Consider the following 12,152-nt stretch of genomic DNA (forward strand, 5'->3'; position numbering starts at 1 on the left):
CTCTCTGAGCACTTCTTAGAAAACTCTGAGAAGTTGACTGAAGCATCTGGGTGCTTCTTCTTATGCTCCTCCCGACAAGTTTGCACAAAAAATGCATATGATGACATTTTGCCTCTCGGCTTCTTAGGATCTCCTTTGCCCATGTTTAGTTATTTTTCCTCAGCGAGGCACAGAGTCGCCCATTGCCCGTCCGGCTCTCACTTGCCCCGGCGCTGTCTCTATCGCAATGGTTTCTTTAGGATTAAACTAAGGAGTAGCATTGCTAGGTCAAAAGATATGCATGTCTTTTACTTTTCACCAGATGTGAAATTATTTAGAAAATTTTAAAACCGTCAATTTTATAGTTGGTATATAGCTCTGGACCTCCTCCACCTTTAAAATTATAATGCAAAATAGCAAGATTGTTAATATTTGTAATATTTATATTATATTGTTAGTATATATGGCAATAAGTAAACCTTAAATAAATTTCTTGAATATTATGGTAGAGAAAAATGTTGGAATCTGAGCCCTTGATTTTTCACTTCTAAATTGAATTGGTCCAAATAAATTCTGTCAGCATTAATTTTTTTTTCACTCATCTTTTGTATGTAGTTTTTTTTTTTTGAAGTATAGTCATGTACTTCATGATGACATTTTAGTCAAGAACAGACCACATGAATGTTGACAGTGCTATAAGATTGTAATACCATATTTCCCTGTACCTTTTCTATGTTGAGATACACAAATACTTACCATTGTGTTACAATTGCCTACAGTATTCAGTGCAGTAACATCCTATACGGATTTGTAGCCTAGGAGCAATAGACTATAGCCTTGGTGTAAAAGCAGGCGATACTGTCTAGGTTTCTAAGTACACCTCTATGATGTTGGTAGAATGACGAAATTGCCTAACACCACATTTCTTCGAACTTATACCTGTCACTAACTGATGCCTGACTATATGTAGTAATCATTGCAACTTTATCATTAACATAATAATTATTATTTTTGTTATTGAGTCCGTGAGGGCCTACTATATGCTAGGTTAAGTGCTTTATGTATACTTTTTAATTTAACCTTCACAAGAACCTTATATTGTCTGCATTTTACAGGTGGGGAAACAGCAGCTCAAATGCTTAAATAAGTTGTCACACAGCTAATAAAGTGGCTGACCTAGAATCTGAACCCAGGTTAATCTCAGTTTAGAGCTAAAGCTCTTACCTGCTTTGTTATACTGCTTTTTTAATTTGGGGAGCATAGAAAATATAGAAGTGTAACCGACGTTTATTAATAATTCATTCCTCTTTGAGTTTTTTTGTGTTGTTTTAATACAGAAGAACTATAAGAATAAACTTAAGAAGGATCTTGTAATCTAGTTGAGGAGCCAACACACACTTGCCCATATCTCATGGTCTTCTAGGATGTGACAGTATGTGACAGAAATCTCAGAAAATCTGAGACTGTCAGTAGCTAATCATATACTGATTATAAGAAACACATAAGTATGTATAAAATTTACAGAATAAGACTACTTCACACCCATTAGGATGCTTACTGTCAAAAACAGAAAATAGGTGTTGGCAAAGATGTGGAGAATTATAACCTTGTGCATTGTTGGTAGGAATGTAAATGTTGCACCCACTATGGAAAACAGTGTGGTGATTCCTCAAAAAATTAAATACGGAGTTACTATATTACCCAACATTTCCGCTTTTTGGGTATGTACTCAAAAGAATTGAAAACAGAGTCTCAAAGAGACATTTGCACATGCATGTTCCTAGCAGCATTCTTCAAAATAGCCAAAAGGTAGAAGCAAGCCAAATCCATGGATCCAGAGTAATTAGATTCAGAGACAGAAAGTAGAATGTTAGTTGCTATGGGCTGGGGAAGGGCAGAGAGAATAGAATGTTGTTTAATTAATGTGTATGGAGTTTGTTTTGAAAGTTGAAAAGAGTTCTGAAGATTTATTGTGCAGTAATGTGAAAGTACTTAACACTACTGAACTATACAAAAGTACAATGGGCCGGGTGCAGTGGCTCACACCTGTAATCCCAGCACTTTGGGAGGTTGAGGGAGGTGAATCATGAGCTCAGGAGTTCGAGACCAGCCTGACCAACATGGTGAAACTCTGTCTCTACTAAAAATACAAAAAAGCCATGCGTGGTGGTGCGCGCCTGTAATCCTAGCTACTCAGGAGGCTGAAGCAGGAGAATTGCTTGAGCCCGGGAGGCAGAGGTTGCAGTGAGCTGAGATTGCACCATTGTACTCCAGCCTAGGTGACAGACAATGGCAATTTTTATGTTCTATATATTTTGCCACAATTTAAAATTTTCCTTTAAATTAGTGAATAAGATTAATGTGGAATAGAATCAACTTCCAATATTGAAGGTGCTCAGTAATAATAGCTAATACTTATTATACACTAGTATATATTCTTAAAGCATAATTTGAATTGGTTATTTAATCCTTATAACAGCCTCAAGAAGTAGATACTACTCTGTGAGTTACTGAGGCAGAGAGGTGAAGTAACTTTACCAAAATTTGAACACGCTAGTAAGTGGTGGAACCATTTCTAGATAGTCTGATTCCAGAAGTTGAGCTTAACCATCACATATAATGCTTTCCGGAAGGATGGTTAGGTACATTTCTGCTATACTTAATCCTGTTAACAGTGTGGTTTTTTGACAAGTTTGAATGTTTTGCTCCCTTGTACTTTTGAACATGCTTTTGAAGGTGTTTTATTAATTTGTCGGCTGAATGATCCCATTTCGTATAGGCGGATGGTTATGAAAAGAATGTGAAATAGACTATTGCATTTTTATTATTGAAATATTGCCTATGCCTCCCTGCCCTAATATAAATGTATTTCTTCAGTGCAGAATTACAGCAACATTAATTCTTTTAGTTTGACCGACTTGGGAGATCTGGTGAACATTCAGATATTAGAGGAAAACCAGATGAAACTTTTTTGTAATCTAAAACCTCCAAATTTATCTTAAAAAGGCCAATCCATTGTATGTCCTATCATTGTAAGTTGCACATTTTCTTTGATTTCTTTTGAGCACACTGATAGCACTTAATTAAGATGCTTTATCAGGCTCTGACTTTCTGTGAATTAGGAAACTCCTAATAGTATCTTTAGTTTTCCATTTCCTTTCCTTTCAAAGAAAAACATTTTTCTTTATCTCGTTAGAAGAAGTGAAGAGTTGCTTGGCCTGGATAAGGTAGCCGTCTTGAAATATTTGAATATTGTCTGTTTATGGGGTTTGGACAAGTTAATAGTTATGAAGATAAATGCAAGTTATAGAACTCTAAAACCTTTCTCTATAGGTTGCAGATTTGGATGATGAATTTGCTGACTTGGTTTTAGAAGAATTTAGTGAAAATTTTGATTTGTTACCAGCTGAAAAGGTAAATTTTATTATTCAATAGCTTTGGCAAAATGTTACTAATTGGATGTAGTTTGATTTCTCTGCCTTTGATGTGTGTGCATTTTTTTTTAAACTTTGCATGTTGTTAGAAAGCCATGGCCAGGCGCGGTGGCTTAAGCCTGTAATCCCAGCACTTTGGGAGGTCGAGACGGGCGGATCACGAGGTCAGGAGATCGAGACCACCCTGGCTAACATGGTGAAACCCTGTCTCTACTAAAAATTACAAAAAAAAACTAGCCGGGCGAGGTGGCTGCTCCTGTAGTCCCAGCTACCTGGGAGGCTGAGGCAGGAGAATGGCGTGAACCCGGGAGGCGGAGCTTGCAGTGAGCTGAGATCCGGCCACAGCACTCTAGCCTGGGTGACAGAGCGAGACTCCGTCTCAAAAAAAAAAAAAAAAGAAAAAAAAAGAAAGCCATAAGTTTAAAGTTAGGAGAACATTAAGTTAAAGTCACTACTAATACAATATTTAATGGCAGTGATTTATTACTTTCAAACATACTTTACAAAATTAAAAATTGACTTTACAAAATTAAAAATTGAATCTGTTTAACTTCTATTGAGTCAGCATTAGTTAACTACTCATTCTCTGTAGTCTTTTCATCATGGTAATTCCTCTAAGGATGTTTAGGGAGATCACAGAAAGTTTGTATTAAAATTTACTGTTGTTTCAGGCTACTACAATGATCATTTTTCTCAGAGCATTTTTTTCTGAATCTTTTTAAATTTTTTATTGAAACTCATTACAGTTCTTTGTTTTTGTCTTTTGACATATAGTAAGCCAGAGAAGAGGCAATTAAAATATTGATAGTAATTGAATTATGACAGATTTCTTGAAGGAAATGCTATTTTGTTCTGCCAAGGACATTCCCCATGAATTTGGCAAATTTACTCTTTATTTTTCTTTGTGAAACATAAGAATTGCCAAGCAAAGTGTTTCTAAGTAATAATCTGTAAAATGAGCCAAAGATGAGCCTAGCAAATTCACTTAGTATTCATTAGAATAATTAAAAACACAAGAGCTGAAACATATTTTTGAGCCACTCAAAAGTTAGAATGAAAGTGATTTTTTCTTTTGAATGAAATGTCAGTTTTGAAACTGTTTATTTTTGGATGTTTAAATGTGATATTTATTGTACCCTATCTTCACATAGCATGATTTCTGTTTTCAGAGAGCTCACAATCTAAAGTAGGATTGACCCACCAATAATAGCCTGCAAACACACTCAAGCTTTTCTGGTTTTTTGAAATCTTTCTAAAAATTTTCCTACTTGGATTTCTCATTTTTCCCTTGGATTTTGTTTAATATGGATTTAATTTAATTGAAGAAATGGTAACTCAGATGTATATATTTTATTTATGACCAGTTTCTCTGTTAGACTATCAAGGTTAAATCATAAGTATGTTAATTAATTTAGTCAAGAAATGTTTTTGAGCACCTATTTTAACCACTTTTCTCGTTTCTGGGGATTTAGCAGTATTTCCAGGGGTAATGCTCATATGGATTTTACATTCTAGCGAATGGGAGACAGATAAACTAATAAATATCTAACATGCCAGGTACTGATTAGTGTTAAAAAGAAAAACTAGGCCAACAAAGTGATGGAGGTGTGGTGAGGAGTGCTGTGTACATGGCTGGTTAGAGAAAACCTCTAATTTTGAGCTTCTGGCCAAGACCAGAACACAAAATAAATGCTCATTTGTCTCTCTGCTTTGTAGCTACAGACTGCAATACATAGAGTGACACTAGCTCAGACAGCAGTGCCTGTGCTTTGTGGAAGTGCCCTGAAAAACAAAGGGATACAGCCCTTGTTAGATGCTGTTACTATGTACTTGCCTTCACCTGAAGAGCGTAACTATGAATTTCTGTAAGTATGCAATCACATATATTAAAATTCTTAGCTTTGAAGAAACAAGTAGGCAAATACTTTTATGAAGAGTAATTAAATCACCATTTTTGAATAATAATGGTGAGTGTTATTGCAAATGATATAAGGAACCATAGTAATTTTTGCTTGAAAGGAACATTTTTCATCTCTTGTAAAAAGAGAATATCTTACAGATAGAGCTAAGAGGTATGTCTTTTCGCGGTGTAAAAGTTTAAGTGTTGACCCTGCCATCTTAGTCTTAGAAAAGTGATATCCTGGGGATGTTTGTTAAATATTCTGTAGTTATATTTATATTCATCTAGATTTCAGGATTTTTCATAAGCTCAGAATATTTTGTGGCTATAAAGAAAGGTCATTGTTTTGCCTCTATTGTCACTAAAAGCTTTGTACTTAAGTAGTAAGTCCTTTAAAATCTGAGTAAGCAATGTGTAAAATGGCAGAGAAATGGACTTTAATTATCTTAATTCTGATGTTAATAACTTTTCATACCTCTAAATTGGAGAGGCATGATGGTGAAGAGCACAGGCTTTGTACTATTGGATTTAAATCTTAGCTCTTCCAAGTTGCTTAATGTCTCATCTATAAAATGCAAAGAATAGGACCTATCTCATGGTGTTCTTGTAAGAATTAAATGATTTGTAAAGCACAAAGAACAGTGCCTGGTATAGTAAGCTCTATATTAGTATTATTAAAGTTAAAAATTGGAGGAAATGGGAATAAGATTGGAGAAATTCTGTCACAGAAGTGTTTAAACTACTTTAAGTTGGGAACTCCTTTGAAACTAATGAAAATATGGAGCTCTCCTTAGATGCACAAAATTTGGCAATTGCAGGAGAACTCAATTCTAAAACTTATCAGTGATCACCAGTTTAAGAACATCATTCTATTGTGAGTGTTGGTTATGTGAACAATTTCAAGTTTACAGTATAGATTTTTATGGTTATGTAAGAACAGAAAGTGGAAGGAGAGCATAAAAGCAATAATTGGAAAGTACCTGTTTATTTACCCTGTGCTGATTTCTTGATAAGTGGTGTGATATTCCCAGGTGTAGTCTTCATGGAGAGAGCTCTTGGCAATGAAATTATTTGCAAATAGAGGTGATATTTGGAAGATAATCCATTATTTTTAGTTTTGAGGAATTAATGGTAAGATCTCTATTGAGTAATTTAGTCAATGGAAAAAGAGAGTTATGTAACAAAGACATTTAGTGGCTCTAAGCTCTACTAGAAGATAAAAGAGATCTTTGGGGACATGAAGGATAAGTTTCTGCAGTTATGGGACGTATGTTTTATAGGCCTTTTTGGAATGTTTATTTTATAGGCAGTGGTATAAGGATGACTTATGTGCATTGGCATTTAAAGTTCTCCATGACAAGCAGCGAGGACCACTGGTTTTTATGCGCATTTACTCAGGCACAATAAAACCCCAGTTGGCCATTCATAATGTTAATGGAAACTGCACGTAAGTAGAAGCTTAGTTTACTTTATAAAACTGTACTCATTTCTTTAAAAATACTTTTACTAATATAAAATCATGATTTTACAGGGAGAGAATAAGTCGTCTGCTTTTGCCGTTTGCTGACCAACATGTAGAAATCCCTTCACTGACTGCTGGTAACATTGCTTTGACTGTTGGGCTTAAACATGTAAGTGACCAAATGATTTCTCTAGGAAATAACAGCTTAAATGTTTAATTACAAGTAAGCAACTTGTAATATCAAAAACCCATAAACAATCCAAATGTCCCTCAATAGTAGAATAAAGAATATTGTGGCATATTTATCAACATGGCTGAATCTCATACATTTACTAGGAAGAAAAGTAAATTACAGAAGACCACAGACAGGATGGATTGTGTTCATATAAAGTTGAAATCCAAGTAAAATAGCATACTGTTTATAGGTATTTATGTATATACATATATGTGTGTTTTAAGTTTATATAAAATATTGTTGTGTTCCCATTGGGTTTATTCCTATCTTGAGCATTGCAGAAAATTTCACCTAGACTTACAACGGATCAGGTAATAACAAGATGTTTTGTTAGTGAAGGCTCCATGAGAGCAAGGATTTTTGTCTTTTTTGTTCATGGCTCTATAGTCCATAGATCAGTGCTTGCATATAGTAGACATTCCATAGATAACTGTAGGATGAATAAATGAAAATACTTGATGCTGTATTTATTTTTGATAGGTTAAAACTAAGGATTGTCATTTATATGGATTAAATAAAATATAATTTTCTCATTAACCTTTATGTAGTAAACGTTGTTATTTTAAACATTTTAACTCTTCATGATTAGTTTCAAGTTTGAAAATCCTTCAGTAGCGCGGTGGCTCACGCCTGTAATCCCAGCACTTAAAAAATTAGCCGGGCGTAGTGGTGGGCACCTGTAGTCCCAGCTACTTGGGAGGCTGAGGCAGGAGAATGGTGTGAACCCGGGAGGCAGAGCTTGCAGTGAACCGAGGTCGTGCCACCGCACTCCAGCCTGGGCGACTGAGCAAGACTCCATCTCAAAAAAAAAAAAGAAAATCCTTCAGTAGAAAATTCCTATTTGACTGGTTACTGGACTTTGGAATGTCCCCTCTATCTCCCTGAAGGCAGGAGCTCCTTGTATGTATTTGAAGGAGCTCTACAAATACGTTGGGACTATTGCTCTAGTAGGATTGTTTTTACAGAGAAGGAAACTGGCACAGAACTTCACAATATAAAAGTTTAAAAGTGAAATTATAGTTTTTAAAAGATAACTGGGCTCTACATGGAAGCCAGCAATCTGCACAGTTAAGGGTATTCTGGTTAATTATTTTAGTTAATAGGAGATTTTCTGTAAGAAAGAATAAATTCTTATGGGTGGTAGAACACTCTAATGGACTTTCCCTAACCTGTCTTGTTATGATTGAAACTTTAGGAAGGTACATTTGTTTTGCCAAATAATTTTGGATGTGTATGTGTATGTGTTTTATTGTTTGTTAGAATTTATTACAATAATATTTTGAATAGAATTCTTATGCAAGTTAAATTAGCTTTACTTACACAGTTATTAATGAGCTTTTTGAATTTTATTTCTCTTTTACGTTCAGATGAAAGTGTCACAAAAAAAATTCTTATATTGTGATTCTTGGTGGAAGATGAGCGCTTGCTAAATGCCACTTTTGTTCCAAGTCATCTTGTTTGCTTGCAGACTGCCACTGGAGACACCATTGTCTCATCCAAGTCCAGCGCATTAGCTGCAGCTCGTAGAGCCGAAAGGGAGGGAGAAAAGAAGCACAGACAAAACAAAGAAGCAGAGAGAGTTTTATTGGCTGGAGTGGAGATTCCAGAGCCTGTTTTCTTCTGTACCATAGAACCCCCGTCAGTGTCTAAGCAGCCAGGTATAAATGGTCCTAGTGTGTCAACTAATTAGTGCTCTGATAATTTATATAAAATAGTTACAATATACCCTCAAGAGATTTCTTATGTGATTGAGGTAAATTTTATCTGAATATATTGGTAAACATTTCCTGTGGTTGGTCTTGTTTTTTAAGATGTTTCAATTTTTACAAATGCCTTCATTTTTTTCTCTTCTTATTTCTTGGCCATTCTTCTCATATTCTTCCTTACTCTTGTAGTGCTATCTATGGGATTCTAAGTAACTGGTCTTAGAACTGCCCTTCTAGTATATTAGATTAGACAGTAACTGATTCATAACCCACTCAGTTTCTCATCATCATGTATAAAAATGCTGTTTTACCTTGTTTTCTACCTCAACCTCTAGAACTCAATGAAGAAATTTGTATACTGTGGATAACCTCGTTTGAACTTTTGTTTGTTACTTTGTTCTTTAGCATTTTAGCTCAGATTTTTTCAGTGGCTTCTCATTACTTCTAGCACACACCCCAACTCGTCAGTGTGGTATGTAAAGCCCATGATTCCAATTATAATTTCCAATTAGATTGGGTTACATATAGCAGAAAACCTCCAAATAACAATTGCTTTAATAAGACAAAAATTTATTTCTGTCTCATAACAGAAGCCTTGAATTGGTAGCCAGGGATTAGAGTGGCTCCACAGTGTTGTCAGGGATCCAGGCTCTAATCTTTTTGTCTTATCTGAGTGCATAATTCCTGCAGCCTCGGGTATCACCTTGGAGTTGCTGGCAACAGAAAGGAGTAAGGGGAAGGAAGAAGATATACCCCTTTTCTCTTAAGATTTCTTCTATGTCATTGGCCAGCACTGAGACATATGGCCACCTGTTGCAAGGAAGTCTGGTAAAAACAGCCTTTTAAGTAGGCGGCAGCAGAGTAGAGTGGAAGGCTGCTAGTAGCCTCTGCCACAGCCTTGTCTGGCTTCATTTATTGAAACTTCCGCCTTCCTTTTGACTCTCTTCTTTAACCCAAAGAAAAATAAAACTATAGTACCTAGCCACACGTTATGCTCCCACAGTAAAGTAATTATGATTTCCTGAAGATACTGTACTCTTTTTTTGCATCACTATTTCTTTTCTTCTGTTCTCTCTTGCACTATAATAGTAGCCCATGAACTTACCTGCCTGAAAACGTTTACCCTTTCTTTAGGTCTCATCTCAAGCATCACACTTTATGAGGCTCTCACTGAATTCCTATATTAGACTGTTTAAGGACAAACCTTCTGGTTCTAGAGGTGGCATTAGAAGCTCTTTTTCCTTTGAAAACAAGTTGGACTCACAGATTATAGGAGAAAAAAAGCAATCTCTGTTGCCTCCCCTTGTCTTCCTGAGGACCCTGTGGGGAGAAAGGAAGATCCCTAGCCCAGTAGAGGTTACAGTTGCTCACCTCCCCAGATGGAGTTCACATGAAAGAAATCTGAGTGTAGATGTAAGACAGCCCCCCCAGTACCGAAGGAAACCGAAACTGAGTCTTTTTGTGTCCACTTTGCTGTAGGAACAGCATTTAAGTTAAAAAGGGCCTAACAACAGTTTTTCTGTTACTTTAAATGCTCTGAGGCCAGTCAGGTATAGTTTTTACTCTAGTGGAAAAGGATCAGGTGATGATGAATCTGGCTGCCTAATTATCAAAGTTAACCAAGCTGGTTATATCAGGAGTGACCAGGCAGTTAAGAGCAGGGGCTGCCCAAGCAAAGTAAGCCATGGATTCTTTGAAATATATTTGAGAGTCATTTTATATTTCAGATGCAGCATGAGCACCTAAATTCAAATTGTGGGCTTGCAGTTAAATTGCACCAGCCAGTTTTGCACCTAAGAATTCAAGCCTTTAACTACTTTAGGAGAAAAAGTTTGGTATCCAAAGTCTCATTAATGGGCATTAGCTTAGGGGTCCTGAGCCCCCAAGAGGAAGGGATTTACCAAAGCTCCCTTACTTAGACTTCTTTCAGGCAGATCTCCATGTTTCTTTTTCTGTGCTTTTATTGTACTTACCCCATAGTCCGGTTATAACCCTTGATACCTGTTAAAATGCTAACATTGTAAATATTTTTAAATGAATTTATTTTACAGTAAAGTTACTTTTATTCCAAAAGTCACTTAGTGTCATACGCATGTACTGTCTTTGAGTATCTATATGTGCTTAAAATAAAATATTATCTACAATAATGCCTCTTAACCTTGAACATGCATACGCATCTCTTGGGATTCTTGTTAAAATGTAGACTCTGACTCAGGAGGTCCAGAACCTAAGATTCTGCATTTCCGTCAGACTCCAGGTGTTACCAGTGTTGCTGGTCCTTGGTGCCCACTTTGGGATGTCAGGGGTCTAGAACAGTATTGTCCAGTAGAAATATAATGTGATCTACATATATAATGTAAAATTTGTTTATAGCCACAGCAAACAAACTGGTGAAATAAGTTTTCATAGTATATAAAAATATTATTTCAGCATATAATCAATATTAAAATGTATTGCTGAGATAGTTTACATTCTTTTTTTCATGGTAAGTCTTGGAAGCCTGGTGTTTATTTTACATTTACAGCACTTGGCAGTTAATAACATTAATACCTCCAAATGGCTAGTGGTTACCATTTGGATAGTGTGGGTCTAAAATGCCTGATTTGTATACCTAAGATACTTTGAATGTCTGACTGATAAGGTTAGCTCATTAATCCAGTGCTCAGCTCTTTTCTTTAGCTACACTTTGTCTGTGGAACTTCTAACATATTTCTTTTATAAAAAGAGGTAGAGTATACTTAATTGAGTGTATTAAAATATTACTTTAGATGGCATACGTAATACCATCTAAAATATACATTATTTTTTCTCTGGTTGTGATAATTCATCATCATAGAGTTATACTAATACCTGTTTATTCATGATGTAATTTTAGCCTCCTTTTGGCACTTCATTATTGCCAGTTTTTCTGAAGGCATTTTACTTTTTTGTCAGCTCCTAAATTGATCTTTGGAAAATATAATCAGATGATGTTACTGTTCCTTTTAAAACCTTTCAGTGGCTTCGCAGTGCAAACTGAAACTTTTCACCATGGCCTACAAGACCTTACATGATATGATCCCTGACACACATCTCCTTCCTCATCTGATGCTATTCTTCCTTTTGTCCACTGATCTCTAGCTGCTAGTTTTCTTGCTCTTTTTCCCAACAGCACATTGTTCCTTGTGTAGCCATTCCCTCTATCTGGGATTTCTTTTCTTCAGGATTTTGCTTATAGTTTGTTTATTCATTTCTGTCTTTACTGAAATCACCCCAGAGAGGCCTTCCTAGACCACTCAATCTCAAGTAGCCTCCCATCGTTATTATGTCAGCTTATTTTTGTCTCTGCAGTATGTATGACTGTTTGAAGTTTTCTTTTTTCTTTCTTTCTTTTTTTTTTTTTGCGTAAAGACATGGTTTCGCTATGTTGCCCAGGCTGGTCGCAAACTCCTGGGCT

The 12,152-nt window shown here is 35.8% G+C and overlaps 1 protein-coding gene across 3 annotated transcripts in view; it reads left to right on the top strand.

The window, feature by feature from the left end:
- GFM2 (G elongation factor, mitochondrial 2) overlaps nt 1–12,152 on the top strand; it is a 50,447-nt gene that overhangs the window by 26,068 nt on the left and 12,227 nt on the right. For 2 of the 3 annotated variants that reach the window (XM_011959249.1, XM_011959250.1), the window contains 5 exons: nt 3,313–3,393; nt 5,130–5,278; nt 6,620–6,760; nt 6,845–6,944; nt 8,479–8,668. In XM_011959249.1, the coding sequence (XP_011814639.1) occupies nt 3,313–3,393; nt 5,130–5,278; nt 6,620–6,760; nt 6,845–6,944; nt 8,479–8,668 (661 nt within the window). The remainder of the gene's footprint in view (nt 1–3,312; nt 3,394–5,129; nt 5,279–6,619; nt 6,761–6,844; nt 6,945–8,478; nt 8,669–12,152) is intronic. The other variant, XM_011959251.1, reaches the window with a different exon arrangement.

The sequence above is a fragment of the Colobus angolensis genome, unplaced genomic scaffold (assembly GCF_000951035.1).
Source record: "Colobus angolensis palliatus isolate OR3802 unplaced genomic scaffold, Cang.pa_1.0 Scaffold49, whole genome shotgun sequence".
NCBI classification, from domain to species: Eukaryota; Metazoa; Chordata; class Mammalia; order Primates; family Cercopithecidae; genus Colobus; species Colobus angolensis.